General features: G+C 38.4%; 1 protein-coding gene across 10 annotated transcripts in view; it reads left to right on the plus strand.

Annotated features, from left to right (window-relative positions):
• Positions 1–17,625, plus strand: part of SMAD4 (SMAD family member 4) — an 88,217-nt gene that overhangs the window by 41,027 nt on the left and 29,565 nt on the right. For 5 of the 10 annotated variants that reach the window (XM_054724067.1, XM_054724064.1, XM_054724070.1 and 2 more), the window contains 4 exons: positions 2,363–2,546; positions 4,028–4,196; positions 8,591–8,729; positions 10,208–15,855. The exons of 2 other annotated variants lie outside the window; for them this stretch is intronic. In XM_054724067.1, the coding sequence (XP_054580042.1) occupies positions 2,363–2,546; positions 4,028–4,196; positions 8,591–8,729; positions 10,208–10,419 (704 nt within the window). In that variant the 3' untranslated portion in view covers positions 10,420–15,855. Of the gene's footprint in view, positions 1–2,362; positions 2,554–4,027; positions 4,197–8,590; positions 8,730–9,208; positions 9,377–10,207; positions 15,856–17,625 lie in introns of those variants that run through there. 3 more of the 10 variants (XR_008557676.1, XM_054724069.1, XM_054724072.1) reach the window with 3 other exon arrangements.

The following is a 17,625-nucleotide window of genomic DNA, read 5'->3' on the forward strand; positions in this document are numbered from 1 at the left end:
ACTTCACTAATTTGGGAACAAGAAACAAAGGATCAATGGTCAGCACAGCCCGCACAGAACAGCCCCACTTCCTCTGAAAGGAGCTGGGCATTAAGAAAGTGCTCTCTGGCTGAGTGATTTCAGCCTGTGCTGATGGTAATGGTGTGAAGCTGCAGGCTTGTCACTTACATGGCTTTTGAAGAGCAAAGAGAGATCCAGAAAGGCCTCATGAACTTAATGAATTCTTTTTTTTTTTTTTTTGAACTTAATGAATTCTTAGGACCTGTTCCTGTTTTAAAAGTAAGAATGTTCCCTCTCGTCTGGTGAGCACCTTGGGAGTGGAATAGAAAAGTTCTCACATGCTGTGTGGTATCCCAGCCCTGCCAAGGTCCCTGGAACCCGTTTAGATGACCTCTGGCCCTCTCTGTCCTCACAGCCAGTAACCCCTTCCTCCTGCTTTCTTAGGCCTCATGCCCTCTTCATAACAGATGCTCATTTTTCATTCCTGGTTTGTGGTACATCTCTCCTTCCTAGCCGAGCGGGTCAGCTCTTCAGAGAGTAGCTTCACGTAACATCCTTGTTGTATGGTGTCTGAAATATTAGGGAAACAAACAAAAAACGCTTGGTGACTGGAAAATAATAAGATAAGGTGTAAGTGCAAGTACAGACATTGCAGTTCATGATCACAGTATGTTGTTTTATTTAAACAAGAAGATTTTACAAGTCCTTTTCCCCACCCTGAATGGACTCATGAAAAAGGTTGCTCACTATGGAACTGTACTTCTAGATAGTGTTCTTCAGTGTGAACTAGGAAAGGCATGTAGTTGCACCTCATTTGTTTACTATCACTGTAAACACTCATGACTTCAGGGCATTGTTTGTAACAAGATTTACTTTTTGGACTCATTGTGTAAAGACCTCTTTTAAGTGCTGTTAGTGGTTTCAGCTGCCAAAGCACGGGTGCTTGGTATGTTGGCTTCGATAACCTCTAGTTTATCTAGTTTAGCTTCAAGCAGCATCCCTGCCAGGTGTTGGCTGAAGCTTCTCGTTCAAAGCAGAATGTGATGTCTTGACTGAAGAAATTTACTCTAAGGAATAACTTCATAAATATTTCAAAATGGGATTTTTAACAAGGCATATTAGGTTACTAGTTTTCATGTTGTAATGACAATAAAAAATATTTAAAGGAATGTTTGTATTCATGATTAGTTGATTTGATCTGTTTGAGAAAACAAGAATTTTAATTTTTGTATCTTCATGGTCCATTTTATTCTTTATTGGAAAGTATTTTCTTTCTTGGTAACATTTAAAAAATCAATTAGATGCATAGAATACAGGTTTTTAAAAAATGTATTTTAAGCATCAATTATACTTCATTTTAAGATTATTTTGAGACGGGGTTAAAAAGATCTATTTTTCTATCCTTTCAGATTGTTAAGAGCTTTGTTGCTTCAAATCCTAGTCCAGTCAGAGTTCATAAGTGGCACATTGACGTGCAGATAAGTAATTGGTTAATCAGCAGAAAACTTGACAAACCCAACCAAGTAGTGCCTCCTTTCCCCCTAATCATTCACAGTCATTTTAAATCATTTGTTGTTGTTCAAATGAACACACTAAATCCATCTTCAGTGTTAAAATCATAGTGGTAAACATGACTTGACTTCACTAAGTGATACAACACATGACCTTTCAGCCAAGAGACGATTGAGCATTCCCACTCACAGCAGCTATCTAGTTAGAGTGTAATTAACCTTGACTCTGGTCTGAATGAATGGCTGACTAGCTTGGGTCCTTACACTCAATTAGGGAACTAGAAAAATATGCTATGGGTTGATGTTTTCGATAATATTCCTCAGATTATGTCTTAAAGTCAGTGTGTTTTAAAAAGAAAAGTTTAGTCTGCCTTAGTGGTTAGATCATTGTGCAGATACACCATGGCTACAGGTTCGATGCCCTGTCAGGACACATGCAAGAGTCAACCAATGAATGCATAAATATAAGAGGAACCACAAATTAGTCTCTCTCTCTCACTCTCTCTCTCTCTCTCAAAATCAAATTAAAAAATTAAAAAAATATATGTGAAATGAAATGGTAAAATAATTTATTTTCTGTCCTGATTACTTTCGTTCTTTGAATTCTCAGTTGACTGGGTCTTTTGAGGTAAGAACCAAATTCCAGATTTTAAAAATGACTTTAGAGTTTCAAGAATGCTAGGCACTGAGCTGAAAAATAGAAGACAGGAAAATGCCTAGATATTTAAAGCATCGTCATTTTACCAAATTCTTCTGGGTGCTTTTCAGATTCCTCTTCTGTGCCTTCAGCCTTTATTGTAGGAACAGCTTTGCCTTAGGGAGTGATGTTTTCTCCCATTTGTCTCTTATAGCACCTGAGTATTGGTGTTCCATCGCTTACTTTGAAATGGATGTTCAAGTAGGAGAGACATTTAAGGTTCCTTCAAGCTGCCCTATTGTTACTGTTGATGGGTATGTGGACCCTTCTGGAGGAGATCGCTTTTGCTTGGGTCAACTCTCCAATGTCCACAGGACAGAAGCCATTGAGAGAGCAAGGTATTGATTGTAGAGGTATTTTCAAAGTTGAATACACTATATTGTCTTTTAGTCAGTTATATTTCTCAGTGTGGATAATGTGTGTTCCACTAGGAAAGATGAATAAAGGTCATCTTGAAAATTCAGAATCAGTAAGCATTCCACTTGTATTGTAGATGTTTGTTATTTAAAATATGAAAAAATTGATCTTTTTAAAAATTTATTTTTTACATTTATATACAGTTGGTATACAATCTTATCTTGGTTATATCAGTTTCAGGTGTACAATATAGTGACTCGACATTTTTATACCTTACAATGTGATCACCCCACTAATTCTAGTAATCAATCATGTCAAGTATCACAATATTATTAACTAATTCCCCTTCCTCTTTTCACCCATCGCTCTACCCCTTCCTTTCTGGTAACCATCCTGTTGGTCTCTATTTCTAAGAATCTGTTTTGTTTTTGTTTTGTTTTTCAATTCCACATATAAGTGAAATCATAACGATGTTTGTCTTTTCTGCCTGACTTATTTTACTTATCATAATATCCATGTTGTCAAAAATGACAAGGTTTTATTCTTTTTTGTTGCTGCATAATATTCCATTGTGCCAAAACATGGAATCTTTAAGATTCTTTTGTTTGTAAGTGAGGTTCCTGTTTTGAATAGTAACAAGACCATATATTCTACATATCTGTTGAAAGGCAGTAATATAAAATGAAGGCTCTGCACGTGTTATTTATAATGTTGGGAAACAATGAAAGGGAAGTGGTTGAGTAAATTTTGATAAACTTATTTTTATGTAGTCATTAAAATGTTAATAAAATGTTTACATTATCAAATGTAAATGCTTAAGATGAAATATTATAGGAAAACATACACAGTGTTAGGTACTTTGTAATCTCAACTCTAAAAAATGTGTGTGTGTGTAAATACATAGTCTTGGCTCTATCGCTAGCTGTGTGTCTTCGGCAAATCCCCTGGTCCCCAAGCCAGTGCTGTCTAGGAAATGTCTGTGATGAAGGGAATGGTTTGTATCTGTGCTGTCCAGTACTGTAGCCACCAGCCACGTGTAACCTTTGAGCACTTAAGATATAGTCATGTGATTAACTGAATTTTTAAATTATTTTTAATTAAATTAAATAGCCACTTATAGTAGCTAGTGGCTATCAGTTTGGACAGTGTAGCTATAAGCCTTAGTTTAGTCATTTATAAAATACTAATATTTAGGTCATGGAATTGTGAGAGTTCAGTGAGAATTTATGTTAAATATTTCTGACACATACTAACTAAGCATTATATATATGCCCATCATTTTTATATATGAATAAGACATTTAAAAAGGAAGAAATATACAAAAAATTAACAATGGCGATCTTTTGGTGTGGTGTTACATAAAGTCCTTTTTAAATTCTTTTTAATTTTTCAATATTGGGCATTCTAATGTATTTTTTAATACTTAATCAAAATAAAATATCATTTCCTTTTCCTCCCTAAGGTTGCACATAGGCAAAGGTGTGCAGTTGGAATGTAAAGGGGAAGGCGATGTTTGGGTCAGGTGCCTCAGTGACCATGCAGTCTTCGTACAGAGTTACTACTTGGACAGAGAAGCTGGGCGTGCACCTGGAGATGCTGTTCATAAGATCTACCCAAGTGCGTATATAAAGGTTCGTGCAAGTTCTCCTTAAATACAAGCACTGAGATGGAGGAGCCAAGAGAAAAAAAATGTCTTTTTATGTATTAAATCTCAGAAATTACGTTGTTTTTAAAACACATCTTTTGGGGGGCATTTATTGACATGGCTGGTTATCTCGTTTTGTGATTACATTCATGCCCTATTATTTTAGTAGCAAATTTGTTAAATGTTGTAGAGTAATACACAGGCTCTAAAAACATTTGAGTGAAACCACCAAGCATATTCTTTAGTTGAAAACATGTAAGATTTTGGAATTCCATCTTAGCCAATCTTTAGGATTTTATGACAGGAAATTCTAATGTTAATTGGTTTTTGAATTAAGAATCTGAGAAATGAAAAATTCAACAGTAGGTTTTTTAAAGTTAGTTACTTTGGAATTAAACCAGTTATTTACTCTGTCATTTTTCAAATTAGCCTAAGGTATTTTTTATTAATTATTACATATTCAACTCGTTTTACTTTGATAACAACAACTGCTTGAAAGAGAAATATTGTTGTAATGAGATAGCCTAAATATGTATGCATATATATTTTAAATATTTTAATGTTAGAGAGAGAGGAAGGGAGAGAGAAAGAAGCATTGATGTGAGAGAGAAACAGATGGGCTGCCTTCCGCAGGTGCCCTACCCAGGAATTGAACCCATGCCCCTCCAGGACACAGGATGACGCTCATCCAGCTGAGCCACGCTGGCCAGGGCTTAATTTTTGTTTTTGCTCCCTGTCATGGTTTCTCCCTTTGGAGCCATTCTGCCCGAGGCTGACACCCTGGGATCCACATCTCAGAGCCAACTTTTACATTTAGAAGGTAGAGGAGTTGCGTCCCTGGAGGAAGTTGAGTTCCAATCCCCTGGGTCCAATCCTCAGGGCCTGAGTCCTGTGGCAGAGGTTTTTCTGATGCTGACCTCTGCCCTGGGCAAGAATCTGCCTGGGTGCATTTGTGGATTAGCTGGAAGGCATTTCACCAGCCTTTGATTCATGAGCAGATGCCCATTTATAGACCTCAGAGGGCCTGGCTATTGTCTCTCTCTATTTTATTCTAAGAAGCTGAATTTCTGTCCTCTGCACCTACTGTTTGTGGTCGTGGGATCCCAAGTACCTCCTGTCTTTAGCCCTGCTGTCCACTGTGGATTTATCCATCATCATTTGATGGACTATGGGTTGTTTCCACTTGTTGGCTGCTAGGAATAGTGCTGCTATGAACATTCATATTGGAGTTTTTAGGCAGGGGTGTGTTTTTATTTTCTTGGATATATAAGTAGGAGTGGGATTGCAGGATCATAGGCAACTCTATGCTTAACTTCTTGAGGGACTGCAGACTGTTTTCAAAAGCGGCCATGCCCTTTTACATTTCCACCAGCAATGTACTAGGTGTACCGGTTAATAATGACGGGTTTTATAATCAAAGAAAACACGATAATTTCAAGAGAAACATCAAAAGTGCTTTATTCAAAGTAATGTCCATCGCTAGCTACACATTTCCCCATCTTTCAGGTAATTTGTGGATACCGTCCCAATAGAACTTTTCTTGTTTTGAGGCAAACCATTCAGAGACCCAATTTTCCACTTCTTCGTATGTTTTGAAGTGCTGCTCAGAAAGTGCGTGTGCCATCGATCGGAACAAGTGGTAATCTGAAGGAGCAAGGTCTGGTGAATACAGCGGGTGGGTTAATACTTCCCAGGCAAGATCTTTTAACGTGTCTTTAACTGGTTTTGAAGTGTGTGATGGTGCGTCATCATGAAGCAAAATTATTTTGCTGTGTCACATTCTGGTCGTTTCAAAGCATGGTTCAAATTGGTTATCTGTTGCTGGTAGCGATCAGTATTAACAGTTTCACCTGGTTTTAGAAGCTCATCATATTACCACACCTTCCTGATCCCACCAAACGCAGAGCATTGCCTTCTTTCAGAAGCAATTTGGCCTTGCAGTCAATGTTGATGTTTGACCTGGATCAACCCATGATTTTGTGCGTTTGGGATTCTCAAACTAAATCCACTTTTCATCGCCAGTCACAATTCGATGCAAAAAAGACTTTCGTGCCGTTGAAGCAACATTTTACTGATGACTTCGGTTTTCCATTTGTCTTTTGTTCAGTTGATGTAGCACCCATTTTACTTCCTTTAAAATCTTTCCCATTGCTTGTAAACAATCGGAAATTGTTTGCTGAGCAACATTTAATCTTTCTGCAACTTGTTTTTGAGTTTGACACGCATCTTCATCCAATAATGCTTGTAATAGTTGGTCTTCAAACTTTTTCGGTTGACCTGGACGTTTTTTGTCTTTCACATCGAAATCATCACTTTTAAAGCATTTAAACCAGCGTTCACAAGCATCTTGAGATGGAGCATGTTCACCATAAGCTTCCCGAAGTATACGATAACTTTTTTCTTCAAAATAAAGTAATGAATTAAAACTTCCCGCAAATGCTTTTTTTTGGGGCATGAAATTCGACATTTTTAAATGTAAAAATGCCTATGATATTAACACCGTCAGCAAATTTGACATATGAAGTATGAAGCTTGTTGTCAATACAACAAAATAGCATACATATCAAATTGCATATATATCAACATATGTGTACTCCATCTATTGAAAAAATCCGCATTATTAACCGGTACACCTAGTATATATGAAGGTTTCAGTTCTCTATATGCTCATCAACACTTGTTGTTATCCTTATTTAGCCTTCCTAGTGGATGTGAAGTGGTATCTCATGGTGATTTTGATTTGCATTTCCTTAATAGCTAATAATGTTGAATATCTCTTCAGGTGCTTATTGGTCATTTGTATATCTTCTTTGGAGAAATGTCTGTTTAAATCTTTTGTACATTTTTAAATCGGGTTTTCTTTTTATTATTGAGTTGTAAGAGTTCTTTATATATTCTCGGTATCAGTCCCTTGTCTGATATATAATTTGAAAATATTTTCTCCTGTTCTTTGGCTTGTCTTTCATTTTCTTGATATGATTTGCAACCCACACAAAAGTAGTTCATTTTGATATCTTTGAGTTTATCTGTTCTTTGAATGTGTGTGTTTTTGGTGTCATATCTAAGAAACCATTGCCTACTCCAAAGTCCTGAAAATGTATTACTTCTGTGTTTTGTCCTAAGGGTTTTATAGTTCTGGCTGTAAATTTAGGCCTATTATACATTTGTAGTGAATTTTTGTGCATAGTTTCAGGAGGTTGATCCAGCTTCGTTCTTCTGCATGAGACTATTCAGTTGTTCCAGCAACCATTTGCCAAAAAGACTGTTTCCCTTACTAAATTATCTTGATACCCCTGTTGAAATGAAGTTGACCTTAAATGTAAAGGCTTATTTCTAGGCTATCAGTTGTATTTCATTGATCTGTGTATCTATCCTTATGACAGTACTATTCTGCCTTGATTACTGTAGCTTTCCAGTAAGTTTTGAAATCTGGAAGTGTGAATTCTCTAGCTTCATTCTTTTTCAGGATTATTTTGGCTATTGCCACCCGTTGGTATATCCACAGGAATTATATGACTGGCTTGGAGGATATCAATTTTTAAAAATATATTTTTATTTGTTTCAGAGAGGGAGAGAGAGAAATATCCATGATGAGAGAGTCATTGATCGGCTGCCTCCTTCACTCCCCTCCCCGCCACTGGGGATTGAGCGCGGTACCAGGGCATGTCAAACTGTGACCTCCAGGTTCATAGTCGACAACCACTGGGCCACACCAGCCAGGCGAGCTTTTCAACTTTTAATAGTTTTTCTGTCTTTTGCATGTAAATGGAGCAGAGAGAGAAGGTGGTCGTGCATACCTTACTCCTCCATCCTGACTGGAAGTCTTTGGATTATTTGTCATTTGAAGTGAATGAACAGAACATGACAGTGTTGAATATATACTATGTACCAGACAGAAGTTATTTTGCTCTTATGTAATAAAATATGCATTTCTTAAAAATTCAGATTTAAAAAAATAAGGTGACAATGCCGTGTATCACTCCAAATAGCTAGAATGGTAAAGAAAAGAAGTTGGCTATATAACTCACCAAGGTCATCAATTCATCCTAAAGAAAACTCGTAGCAATTTGCTTTGAAAGGGAGGGGGTGATTTCTTAACTTTATTTTACACAAAGGGGTTGTTTTTCACAGGGACAATAACGCTGACCCACACTGAATTAGATCAGAGATTCAGAGGCTCATAGCAACCACCGCTGTCCTGATGGTGAAATGTGTCACTTGGCCAGCTTTCCTATATTACAGTATACATAAAAACTTACATTTTTCAGTTTAAGAGAGCTAAATGAAGCTATACATTTTAAATTAGTTGTGCATTGATTTTTGATGTGTGGAATCTTTTCTGGTGGACTCACAACATTAAACCTACACTTTTTTTTAAAGGTCTTTGATTTACGGCAGTGTCATCGTCAGATGCAGCAGCAGGCGGCCACTGCACAAGCTGCAGCAGCTGCCCAGGCAGCAGCAGTGGCAGGAAACATCCCTGGCCCTGGGTCAGTAGGTGGAATAGCTCCAGCTATCAGTAAGTATGCTTTTGGTTTGTGTTGTGTGTTTTTTTAAGTGTAATAGCTGGCGTTTTATATTGATTCATTTATTTGATTAGTTACTTTAAACAATAATAGAAATTAAAGTTTTTATTACTGGGATAATAATATTTTTGAATTTATAGAAAACTGTTCTTTTAATGTTTGTCCTTTGTCTAGGATTCTATTTTTATTTTTGTGTCAAAAGGGAGTATGGGATAAAGAACAAAAGGGTTTCTTATATTAGTGGTCACCTCCCCCTTTTCTGTTGATGCTTTTAATTCCTGCCTCACCAGCCAGGGTGGGTTGTTATCGCTGACATGCTTGGCTTCATTCTAGAAGGAAAGCATTTTCAATTTCAGAATTAGGCACCTCCTGTTTTTGTGTGTGTGTGTTTTTTTTTAACTATGCTAAGCATGGAGAGAAAACTAAGTGAGGGTGGTATTTTGATAACTTGTAGACTTTTTTTTAATTTTAGGGTAAAATTGAACTGTGTGCCAGGTTTCACACTGATGGGGAATTTTTTACTGCAGAGTTAAACTCCTGACTATAGACTTTTATGATGGAAACACGTGGCACCCATCTTCCACGTCTGAAGGCATAACTAGTGATTCATTCAACCCCTGTTCTTAACCTCTTCAGTGTGGTAAGCAAATCACACTGGCCCAGAAAACTGCAGTGTCCCTGCAGGTTTCTCTACAGTACATGCAAATTCCTCCCACTAGTTTCATGTAATATTGATGAATGCAGATTGACTATATGACTGTATGTTCTGACTGGAAAATTAGATGCAGAGTCTCTATTATGACTGATATTCAGGAGTTTACAATTTAGAGATAGTTAAGGCATATTCATTTACAGAATTTGATTTTTTTAAAAATTCAGGCATCTAAACCATTCATTTGCTAGTTCTGATGTTATAACCATGCTCTTACTGAAGAATCCAGAAATATTAAAGTTCTCATTCTCATCTAATGCCCTAATTGAGTAGCTGCATATTCTGTTACATTGTGAAATGGAGAGACATCGTCGGGGTCTTCCAAGAAGCTTTAATGGAACCAGGACTCTTAATTGTTTCATTATTAGTCATGTCTTACTCTGAACCAGGCTGTTTAGATAGACAGGAAGCTTGCATGACCCACTCTGTGGACATGCACTACCCTTAAAGTCAAGTTGCTTCTTATCCCTTCACCTCCATTTCTAAAGAGAAAAATTGGTGGGGTGTGGGTAGATTGCAGTAATTTACTTCATAATTGGTGGTTAGGCAGATGACTCAGGTGGAATGCAAATTGTCTGAACCAAAAGTTTTCGGCCCCTGTTGATAAAGTTTAGATTTGTACTTCTTGGCACTTGGACAGAGAACTATATGCTGGGGAGAGTGAATTAAAGAGAGCTGTCACTTTATTAATGTAAGATGTAGGGAGAATGGGAAGAGATCAGCCTGTCCCCCTGATGTCTTTCAAATCTTTCCTGTTAGGTTTGTCAGCTGCTGCTGGAATTGGGGTGGATGACCTACGTCGCTTATGCATCCTCAGGATGAGTTTTGTGAAAGGCTGGGGACCGGATTACCCAAGACAGAGCATCAAGGAAACGCCGTGCTGGATTGAGATTCACTTACACCGGGCCCTCCAGCTCCTAGATGAAGTACTCCACACCATGCCTATTGCCGACCCACAACCTTTAGACTGAAATCTTTACTATTGGAGCTCTTAACATTCATTGTCAGGATGGTGGACTAGAAAATACAATCCTGTTTATAATCTGAAGATATATATCACTTTTGTTCTGCTTTATCTTTTCATAAAGGGTTGAAAACATGTTTGCTGCCTTGCTCCTAGCAGACAGAAACTGGATTAAGACTTTTTTAAAAAAATTTTTTTTCTATTTAGTACTTTTCAGGCATGGCTCAGAACTTGAAGGTCAGGAAAAACACATTCTTATTAAATTTACTGCACCAGTTATGTATGAAGGAATCATTCTAATCCTGGAAAATTTAGCCCTTTAAAATGTCTTTCACCTTTTTCTATGCAGAACATTGGTATATGTGCTATTCTAAAGAGTAAACTCAATATTGCTGATTTTAAAGGCAGAGACGTTCTCAAAGTTAATTCACCTATGTTATTTTGTGTGCACGTTGTTATTGTTGAGCAGACTTTACTCCAAAATATTGTGCCATGTGGGTGAGTTAATGTTACCAAGAGCAACTTCACTCTGTGTTTAAAAAATAAGACAGTAATGTATTATAATCTTTTATCCAAAATATATTTTCCACAAGTTAAACTAGTGAAGATGATTTCAATTCGATTGTCTTGCGACTTCCATTTTATTTTCACCAACGCAAAGCAGTAATCTCTGTGAATACTGAGAATTCCTTCAAATGATCAGACAAAGAAATACCATTGACAAGGTCAGTAGTTATCGCAGTTGGATAACGATTTCTCGAGTAGTATCACTTTTCCCTGTTAAACAGTAGACGTAGTCTATATTCCCAGGCACAGGGTTGGTTACCAAGAAGCCTAGATGAGCCCTTTCTTTCCTTCATTAATTCAAAGGGAAAGGTTTGTATTTTTAAAAACACTAAAAGCAGTGTCACTCCTCCATGTCCCCATTCTGCAGAGGTGGCAGTGCTTCAAGGAAATGATGAGTATTTGGAAACTGCTAAGTTCCATGTCAGATCCTGTGTGGACTAGTGGAAACATTACAGCTCCTAATAGGCAGTTTGGCTATTTTTGTACTTGATTTGATGTGACTTCTTTTTCATATACTCTTTAAATCATGTATGTTAGGACATTGTTTGAAATTCAGTTTTTGTATCTTGGGGCAAGACTGCAAACTTTTTATACCTTTTGGTTTTTCTAAGCCCTGTGCCATCAATGATCATATCAATTGGCAGTGACTTTGTATAGAGAATTTAAGTAGAAAAGTTGCAAATGTATTGACTGTACCACAGACACAACATGTATGCTTTTTACTTAGCTAGTAGCATAAATAAAACCGAATCTCAACATACACAGTTGAATTCTAGGTTTGATTTTTAAGTTTTTCCTTTTGCACTTTTGAGTCCAACCTCAGAGGCGAGACACCTTCTAGGAAATGGCAGGCAGCAGCCAGCACTGCAGCTTTGGTTTTCCCCTCCCTCTGCCGGGACTTCCCCGGGGACATGATGTATCAAGCGTAGAGTTGGTTGTATTTTGAAGTTTTATTTTACTGTAGCAAAAACAGGCCTGGTTGTCTACAAGATAAATAGGTTTTCTACAGAATAAATAGTGTGGCATAAAATCCAGGATTATCTTTCTGATGCTCTTATCACTTGCTTGGAGGACCTTTCTAAACATAAGATTCTAAGGTAGGTGTGTTCCAAGTTTGAGGAACACTTATTATGCATGCCAGTTATCCTTATATCGGTTTAGATGAACAAGTCTTCAGCTTCCTTGCTCAGAAGGTGTTCTTAAGACCACCCTAGAAACCAATGGGTTAGCTTATTTAAATATAGATTTTGATCCAAGCTACATGGCTTTTGTTTTCAAAGTATTTCTCTACCAACGTATTTGTACTTTTGAGTACTAACAACTACTTTTGTTAAAGACCTCATTACAACTTGTAAACGTTTGTTGATTTAAGTTTTATTGGCAGATTTTTAAAAAGGTATCATTTTATAGAAATTATTGACTTTAAGCCCATTTTACTGTGAATGAGGAGTAGGAGTGAGAGGAGTTTTAGAATGACATATTTAAAAAATCCAGGTTATTTGGCTAGAGCCATAAGCATGCTATGATATAATCCATTGCCTCCTTTTCTATTTTAAGAAAGGTTTTCATGTTTAATGAAACATGAAATCTGGGTAATCATTTGTGGAAATATTTGCAAAGAAGTCTGTCTTCAAGGCCTAGCCACCTGTGTTGGTTGCTTTCTGCTAAGCAAGTACAAGTACATAAAAGTATTTGTAGTTAGTAATTGCTTTATATTTGTACCCAGATGCAATCACATGCTTTTGAGAAAACATCTAGTATGTTATGATCAGTTATTCCTGAGAGCTTAGTTGTTAAATGGTATTTCCATTTCTTAAATGTAGTCATCTTTAATGAGTAAGATAAAGGAATCACTAGGTTTAAAATTTAGGGGTACAATAGTTTCTGCAGTTCTAAGAATCTATTATAAGGATATGGTTTTGAATGAGTGTTCTACGCTGGTTCATATGTCAAAGACTTTCAAAATGTTGAATTTCAGTGAAAGCTGAATGAGAGGTGAACTAAGTACGTACCCTTATCATCCAGTATGAGGCCCGTTCCACATTTGTCAGTGCCTTTCATACTCAAAGGGAATCCTTTATGGTGTTGCCTTTATTTTCTAGGGAGTACATTCTTTGGTGAGATATAGTCTGTCTCCTCTGTAAACGGATGCTACACCTGGTATACAAAGATAATGACAGGAAATCACTGCCATATAACCTTGTTTTTCCAGAAGCGTGGCTCCTTTTTATTGACCTAACCACTAAATAGGTCACCCATCCCATTCCTCCTGGAACATTGTAGGTTTACAGGTTGGGTGGTCTCACTTAAGGACAACCATACTTGAAACATCCGAGTAAACTGAATACATAGTAGCTTTTAAAATCTGTTTTTGTGGGGAAGGGTGTGGTGTAAAGGGAGGTATTTGTAATAGAAATTTTGAAGACAAAATATAATGTCCTGTCTTCCAGATGATAAATATTTTAAAAGTGTATTGCAGGTATCTTTTTTATTGTGCCCATCTGGAGAAGGGAAGTTGTACATTTTCCCAAGCTGCTGCTTCACTATCTGTGGAAGTTAAAGAATAGAAGGTGAAATATTTCTGTTCCTGGTTTGGTGGTGACTGGTTAATAGTTGTTACTCATTAGCTATTATGCAAAATCAGATTAGTTCACATCCTTTTGGAGAGTCTTTTGGAAGAAGCAGTTATATTTTGATTAGGGCAGAATCCTTTTTGTTCCTAGTTTTTATAGTTTGCTCCCTTTATCATTGAGTCATTTACTGGCATTTTATTTAAGGACAGCAAGTTGGGAAAATGGTAAATTTAGGTCAGGGAGGTGAATGAGTATATGAAAGCAATTGCCTGTAAAGTCAGTTAACAACTCTTGTAGATGGGGCTTGACAAAGACTAGCAGGTAATAGAATGAAGAAATGCATTCTTTTTCCTTCTAGAGGCGGAACGCACCTTCTTGCAGGTGGCTCTCTGTAAAGAATCGCCTGACGCCTCCTTTGCAAGATTATAGAAATAGGCTATGAGACTCTTTAGTGCGAGCCTTTCCTTCTTTTTCTTCTTCTGACAGCTAGGTAATTTCTCTTCAGATATGTCAGGAAGGATGTAAAACGTTAGTGGCCTTATTCAGAGCAGCATCCTCGGGCCCAGCCTTGTCCCCAGCACTTGTTCCAGTGTTACTAGGTGGTTTATCTTGTATGGTTGTGAAATGGAATTTTTTGCATAATCCAGACTTGCCTTATTTAAGCAGTAAAACGTTTTTATTTCAGCCATTTAAAAAAATATATCTTTATTGATTTCCTAGAGGAAGGGAGAGGGAAAGAGAGAGAAACATCAATGATGAGAATCATTGATTGGCTGCCTCCTGCACATCCTCCACTGGGGATAAAGCCCGAAACCCGGGCATGTGCCCTTGGCTGGAATCGAACCTGGGACCCTTCAGTCTGCAGGCTGACGCTCTGTCCACTGAGCCAAACCAGCGAGGGCTATTTCAGCCATTTTTAGATGAAGTTACTTAATATGTATGTCAGAGAACATACTGGATATGTTTCTTTTTGTGCCTAGCTCTCTTCCTCAACTTCACGGGCGCTTCGAAAGGGTTGTTTGCCTTTACTAAATGGTGGCAGACTTGCTGTGGTTTTGAATGTTTAGATTTTACCCCTCCCCCCCTCCAACCCCCATCTTCTCTCTTTCTGACAGTGACATTTCCTGTGCGTTGTTAGTGTACCTCCCCTTAGTACCTCTTCTTCCCTTTCTGATTCATTTTTTCCCAGCTGCTTGGGCAAGGAGGCCAGATAACCAAACTTATTAGCACTTTCTTTGACTACAAGGGCAAACTGGGACAGGACCCAAGAAACTTCCTGTACACGATTGAAAGGCCTTCAGTGCTTTGGCGTTTGACCGCTTGGAGTGCTTCTTGATTCTTGCTCAGTTTCAGGTAGTTGAGGCAGAGAGAAGTGAGGCATATTCCTATTTTCCCCCTTTACAAGATTTTTAAAAGGTTTCATTGCTTCCACTTGAATGCTGCTCACAAAAATATTGGGGTTACAAGGGTTATGAAATTAGGTTATCTATAGCCAGAAGCAATACCCTTGCCTAGAGGACACCAACAAAACAAAACAAAACAAAGCTTGGAAAATGAGAGGATCATTTTTGTTTTGTTTTGGTGTCTCCTTTTGAGCCCTATGTTCTGGCCTTGCTCCTCCACAGATATTTTTGACCTGTAGGTGCCTTTATGCGGTTTGAGGGTTTGATATCTTGTCCCAAGGAGTAGCTAAAGTGATCGCTGATGTTGTCAGGGATTTTACCATCAGACTTGAGTGAATGAATGAACCTCTTTATTTTTTCTTCTTTTTTTTTTTCCTAAACTAGGAAGGACTGAGGAGATCACTCTGGTGAAGACAATCATTTCTCTTACGGATGGGGATAGTGTTCAGTTTAAGATGCTTTCTCAGCAGGTCTGTGAGCCAGTGCTCTTGTTCAGCCTGAAACGAATGACTCCTGGCTGGACCAGACAGTTGTGCTCTCTAGTCGTGCTCGGCCACTCATTTGATGTGTGACCTTGGGCAAGTCATTAACCTTCTTTGGGCCTCAGTTGCCTCGTCTGTAAAATGAGGGAGTTGGACTAGATGCCTTCTTCCAGCTCTGAAGTGTCAGTGGCCTTGCCTACCTTGCAGCAGTTTTTGATTTCTTCCTCACCTTTGCTCTGCTGTTCGAGGGGGCTTTTTTACTTGTTTCTACATTATTTGAATGAGACTAGGCTTGAGATTTTATTACTATTCTCCTACGGACACCAAGTTACATAATACGTCCCTAAGACTTAAATTCAACCAAAGGCCTAGCACTACCTTGGGGGCTGCAATAAATACTTAAAAAAAAAAAAAAAAAGAGAGGTGGGGGGGGAAAGCCTTCATTTTATTTTCCCATCATCCCTATTGAAGGCTTGGTAAGGCTTTTTTTGAGTCATGACATTCTAACTTTTGGGTTGGTATGTGTGTGACTCCATCCCCTTAAGGGCTGTGTGCTGGTAATTTTGTTTAACTAAAACAGATTGAAAACTTAATGTAAATGCCTAATGATAGTAGAGGTCATTACTTTGGGTCTTTGGTTTTTTAACTCTTCTATGCTTAGAACAGGGACATTCCTTTGAACTGCATCAATTAAAATGTTTTGTACAACTCAATGAAACGTATAGTGGATGATTCTTCACTTTATTCTTGGCTCTTTTTAGTCCATTTTGATTAGAAGACTTTTGGTTGGAGCATTTCTTTCGGAGTTCTCTTCCAGCCCATCGTGGATGAGTGTCATGAATGAACTGGGCTTTTACAAGGACCTTGAGAGCCTTCATTAGGGCTGGGTCAAGGGTGGGGGTTGGGGAGTCCTGGTAGAGGCCAGCTCGGAGGTAGCTGGGCAGGAAGGGATGTAACCAGCTGCTGTTGCTATGGCTGCTTGTCACTGACAGAAGGACTCATGGGTTTGAATTGGTTAAAAGGCTAAACATGGAGTCGGCAAACTTCCTCCAGGTGTTTGGTTCTGGCCAATCCTCAGCCCTGTGATGTAAGGGAAACGTGGGACTGCTTGCTGATGAGAATGGTGGGCTGCAGAGCCACTGGGAGGAAGCAGCTGGGGTGGGACACATTTGGTGGTGGCTTTCCCAGCTCTGCCTCCTCCCCAGAACTCAGAGGAGCCACCTGAGCTGCTTTGGGGCCAGCTGGCCAGCTGAAGGGCCAGGCGCGCTCCGTGGCTCTCTGTACACTTTTCCCTGGGTGACGTCTGTGGCTAACAAATCATTGAACCTTTCCTGAGAACTCTGTAACAAAGTATGTTTTTGATTAAAAGAGAAAGCCAATTAAATCATCATGTGCTCATTCTTTTTCTTAAGCTTGTGGATGTCTTGGATCTGGAAAGAGTGCCTCATCACTTCGAGAATTCTCGAATTTGAGGGCAGTATTTCCTTCATTGCTCTGTGACCACTGAAATGGGAAACATGGTGTTTCAAACTATGACCATGGAGAACAGTCCCCATTCTTCTCTCATTTCTAAAAGGCGAGTGGAGTCCTGAAGTTGGAGGAGATGTGGGTGCCGAGGCTTGAATGGAAGACAGGTGTCTTACCTCATGCCACCCTCGTCCCATTCCTGTTTCTTAGCTCCTTTTGTCTGGGTTTACCTTCATTTTTCTAAATAGCATAATCATGTTGGCATTTCTTCATTTTTTGGGGGAAAAAAAAAGTAGAGAGCCATTGACTTGCTACTCTAAAAAAGAGGGTTTATCTGTCTCACACCATCACTACCCCATCAATTCTTATTCACCACTGGGATTAAATCATAACTTTTGATTAATTCACTATTCACAGCTGAGCCACTTGGTGTACTTTTAAAAAACTTCTTTCATGTCTTTTGCTTTTCTCCTGAAATTCATTGCCTTAATATTTTAATTTGCTCATTTTTCTTTTTTAAAAAAAATTAAAAAAAATATATTATTGATTTCAAAGAGGAAGGGGGAGGGAGAGAGAGCGAGACAGAAACATCAATGATGAGAGAGAATCATTGATTGGTTACCTCCTGCATGCCCCCCACTGGGATCGAGCCCGCAACCCGGGCATGTGCCCTTGACTAGAATCGAACCTGAGACCCTTCAGTCCGCAGGCCAACGCTCTA

The sequence above is a fragment of the Eptesicus fuscus genome, chromosome 12, assembly GCF_027574615.1.
Source record: "Eptesicus fuscus isolate TK198812 chromosome 12, DD_ASM_mEF_20220401, whole genome shotgun sequence".
NCBI lineage: Eukaryota > Metazoa > Chordata > Mammalia > Chiroptera > Vespertilionidae > Eptesicus > Eptesicus fuscus.